The sequence below is a fragment of the Pediculus humanus genome, genomic scaffold (assembly GCF_000006295.1).
Source record: "Pediculus humanus corporis 1103172108204 genomic scaffold, whole genome shotgun sequence".
NCBI classification, from domain to species: domain Eukaryota; kingdom Metazoa; phylum Arthropoda; class Insecta; order Psocodea; family Pediculidae; genus Pediculus; species Pediculus humanus.
Window position 1 is genome coordinate 75874 of NW_002987774.1, and position 4148 is coordinate 80021.

At 25.6% G+C, this 4148-nt stretch overlaps 1 protein-coding gene across 1 annotated transcript in view; it reads left to right on the forward strand.

The window, feature by feature from the left end:
- Positions 1-4148, forward strand: part of Phum_PHUM435310 (uncharacterized protein) — a gene marked incomplete at both ends in the record, with an annotated part of 6124 nt that overhangs the window by 879 nt on the left and 1097 nt on the right. Inside the window, 7 exons of the mRNA XM_002429454.1 lie at positions 183-364; positions 450-616; positions 1140-1321; positions 2397-2504; positions 2593-2757; positions 3211-3304; positions 3982-4087. Of these exons, the coding sequence (XP_002429499.1) occupies positions 183-364; positions 450-616; positions 1140-1321; positions 2397-2504; positions 2593-2757; positions 3211-3304; positions 3982-4087 (1004 nt within the window). The remainder of the gene's footprint in view (positions 1-182; positions 365-449; positions 617-1139; positions 1322-2396; positions 2505-2592; positions 2758-3210; positions 3305-3981; positions 4088-4148) is intronic.

Consider the following 4148-nt stretch of genomic DNA (forward strand, 5'->3'; position numbering starts at 1 on the left):
ATTTTTTTATATAAATTAAATATGGCTTATTTTGAATATAAAGTCCCCATTATCATTGCATAACTTATTTATTTTTAATTAATTACTTATTAAAAATATTATTATTATTATTATTAAAAATTATTTTACGTATGACAAAACCAAATAAGTCGTGATTGATGGATAATTTTTTTTTTTTTTAGTTTTGGATGCTACGGGATCATACGCACATACATTTTTATTCGGGAATGATTATTGGTTGGGATCACAATCGGCTTGTTTGGATTTTTTAAATGCTAAAAATGAATCCCCACCTTTTCCAGTATCATACTACACGGCAAAATATCAAATTAATTTAAATACAACTACGTTACAACAAAGAAAGGTAACAAAAAAAAAACAATTTGTTTAAAAACTAAATGAGAGATCCACAACAATTTAAAAAAAATTTTATTTTTTTTCCTATTTAGTTTCGACCGGTGACCATGGGTCTTTGTTTACCCTCCGAATGTAAGAAAAATGATTTGAAAACAATTATGGAAAAATATGTACCGGATGTTGTGACATTGAAATCATTACGAAAAGTACCAAATCCTAATTATAATTTTTATTTAGAACCAATGGCTATTATTTTAGCGTAAGTTTTTCAAAAGTTTTTAATTTTATTTTTGACGTAATATTTTAAATATTATTATTATTATTATTTAATCCCGTCAATTTAAACTAAGGAAATTATTTTTCATGTTTGTTTTACATAAACTTAAATAAATATTTAATCAATCGAAAAAAAAGGAAGTGTCACTAACAATGATGTCAAATATATAAATTTCGGTCCTTTTTTCCTTTGTTTTTTTTTTTTTTTTTAAATTACGTAAAAATAATAATAATAAAATTAATTATTAATCGAGGACACGCGTGTTATTACGTCATCATTAAATTTATAATTTTTTTTTAAAATTACCGGTAATTTCCAAAAGGAAAAAATTCGTACCTAAATTAAAATCCATAAATCAAATAAGTCGTAAGTTTCATTGTAAAAAAAAAAAAAGCAGACGAAATTAATATCCAGAGTTACGTTGCTTTGTTTCTTATCAAATTCCTTTGATAAGAAAAATCTACCCAAAAAAAAATTTACCCGCCATTTTGTTTTTTCTTTACAGAGTCGTACTAGTGATTGCCATATTAATGATGATAACTGGAACATGGATCGATTTATTATTGGATCAAAAGAAAAAAATAAACAATCAAGGTCAAAGAAATAAGGAAATAGGTCAAAATAAAATTTCAATTAAAATTTCAACTATTGAAAAATTAAAATTTTTCGTGAGCCATCACGTGGAAGGTAACAATCATTATCATTATTATTTAATTGTTTTTTTTTTTTTTTCATTTTCAACGGTTATATTATTGCGTTAAAGTGTGATAACGATAATTTTACTTGCGTTGTTTTTTTTTTTGGGGAGAAGGAGGAGAATGAGGAGGAGGGGTAGGAGGTGTGGGAGGGGGGAATTGAAAGAAAGTTGAAAAAAATTATTACGTAAAAAAAAATAATTGAAAGTAAATAGAAATATTATGTTTATAGTTAAAGATGTAAATTGGTCCATTGACGTTCGCGTGACGCGTTTTATTACGTCATTTCCAAAAAAAAAAAAAAAATTATTATTTTGTCGTTTTCTTGTCTTGTTTTTTTAGAAAACAAAATTCAGGTTTCGAACCGAAAATTTAAATTTTTTATTAACGTTTTTATTTTTATTTTTTCGTTTATTTTTAAATTTTTAAATGAAAAAGAAAAAAAAAGAAAAGAGTTTAGTAATAAACTTACGAAAATCGTTAATAATCCACGTTTTATCATTATTATTATTATGATGTTTTAAAACAAAAAAATTGCGGAGGAAGTCATAGAGTAATTTAACGTCAAAGTTTTTTTTCCCCCCCCAACGAAGATTTTAATCGTGTCAAAAGAAGACATTTATTTATTCTATGACAACAAGAAGATTTTCTTTTAAATATAAAATCATGCCAAAACAAAATAATAAGTTAATATTTTAATAAGATTTTTAAAAAAGTTTTTCTGACAAAGTGATGATAAAATTATTTTCTCTTATTAAAAACTTTAATTTTGATTGGCATTAACCGAAAAAAAATTGTTACTTAGTATTATTTATCAATCATTTTGAATGATTTATAAATCATCAGATAAAATTTTAAATTAAAACAAAAAGATGAAAGTTTTGGAGAAGAAAAATCCAAAGAACAACGACTTTCGATTTTATAAATTTTACAAATATTAATAATAATAATAATTCTTATTATCATCATCGTAGAAGAAAAAATTACTGTCACCGATGTGAAAAAAAAAAAAAAATAAAACGATTACGTAATAAATTAATAATAATAATAATAAATTTTTTTGTTAGGAAATATAAGAGGATCCGAACTCGGTCTAGTAGAAAATACAAATTCGATTGCGGATTCAACATCGACACCCAGCGTTGCTTCATTTGAATCATCTGAAAATAAATTAAGTAAGAGTCCAAAAAAAAATCGATTCGTAAATTTTTTTTTTTTTTTTATAATATTTAAAAAATTTTAATTTTTATTTTTCCTCTCCAGGTACCCTAACGGAAATTTTTCTTTGTTTTTCACTGAAACGAAACCTGGAAAAAATAAGTCATTCGAAATCAAAAGATTCACTATCATGCATACACGGATTTAGAGTTTTCAGTTTACTTTGGGTTATAGCCGGTCATACTTGCATGATAACGATGCCTTTTGTTGGTACGTTGGTATGATGATAAATTTGGCAACACTGGCGAAAGCATTTCTTTAAAATTTAAAGACCAATACGATGACAAAAGAAAATTTAAATAATTAAAATTATTTAAAAAAATATAATCGATTTTTTTTTTTACGTAACGATGACGATTACAAATTCTATTGAAAAATAAACATGCGTGCGTATATGCACACACACAGCAGGTGTACCAATCGAAAAAAAAAAAAAAATCACTTTCACGCGTTTTGACTACGAATGCGATTTAAAAACAAACATATAAAATTAGAAAACGAGGAAAATGTATAATTAAATATAATTATAGTTTTTTTTTTAAATTTTATTTATACTTTAATTAAAGGATTTGTTAAAATTGAGATCAATCATCCACGCCGACGCAAAATCATAATAATAATAATAATAATAATAGTAAACACGTTTTTGTTATTTTGTTTCAGATAATAAAAATTTTCGAGCCATTGTCGAAAGGGATTTTCTCTTTCAATCCATTAGCAACGGTGCTTTCTCCGTGGATACATTTTTCTTATTAAGGTAATGGACGTCGTCCTAATCCTAACTTTTTAAAATTTCTTTTGTTTTTTGGTAAAAGGGTGAAAACGGGGTTGCAAAACGCTTCAAAGGGGATGAAACTCGCTAATACCTCACGGCAAAATCCAAAAATTAATTTTTTTTCCCATATTACACCATTTATTTAGTTCCGTAATATTAATATTACGTAAAACGATTTTTTTTCCTAAAGGTATTCTTCATCGATTAATTGTTTGAACTTTGACCCTTTTTTTTAAAATAGAAAAGGAAAACAAATCAAATGAAATTTTTTAAAAAATTTGAGTTTAAGGTCTTTTACTTTCTTCGTCGCCGTTTTTTTGGAACGTTCACCCTACTTTTCCTATTTTTTTTAAATTTTAAAAATTTTCACTTAAATTATTATGTGATATATCATCATCATCATCATCATTCGGATTTAATTTTACTTTATTAACCTCCTTTTTTTTTTCGCCATTCACCGTCATAATTTTCCCATTTTTTCCCTCGTTTTTTTGTTTTTAACACGCCCACAAAAATTTTATCGTTACTCCCGCTTTACCCCGCCCCCTCCTCCCACCCTTAAATACTTTTTTAAACGAATATTTTTTAAGTAAAACACAAAGTTTTGCAAAATTCAAATCCGAAACGCCATGGAATTAATAAATAAATTTTTGTTTTAGCGGTCTATTAATTTCATACGTTTATTTCAAAGCGGAAACGAACAAAAGATCAAATGAAAACAAAAAAAAAGATGAAAATTTAATAAAATCATTAAAAACGACTTTTGTGAAATTATTCGGAGGATTAACTTATCGTTTAATACGTTTGACTCCGCCATATTTAATTG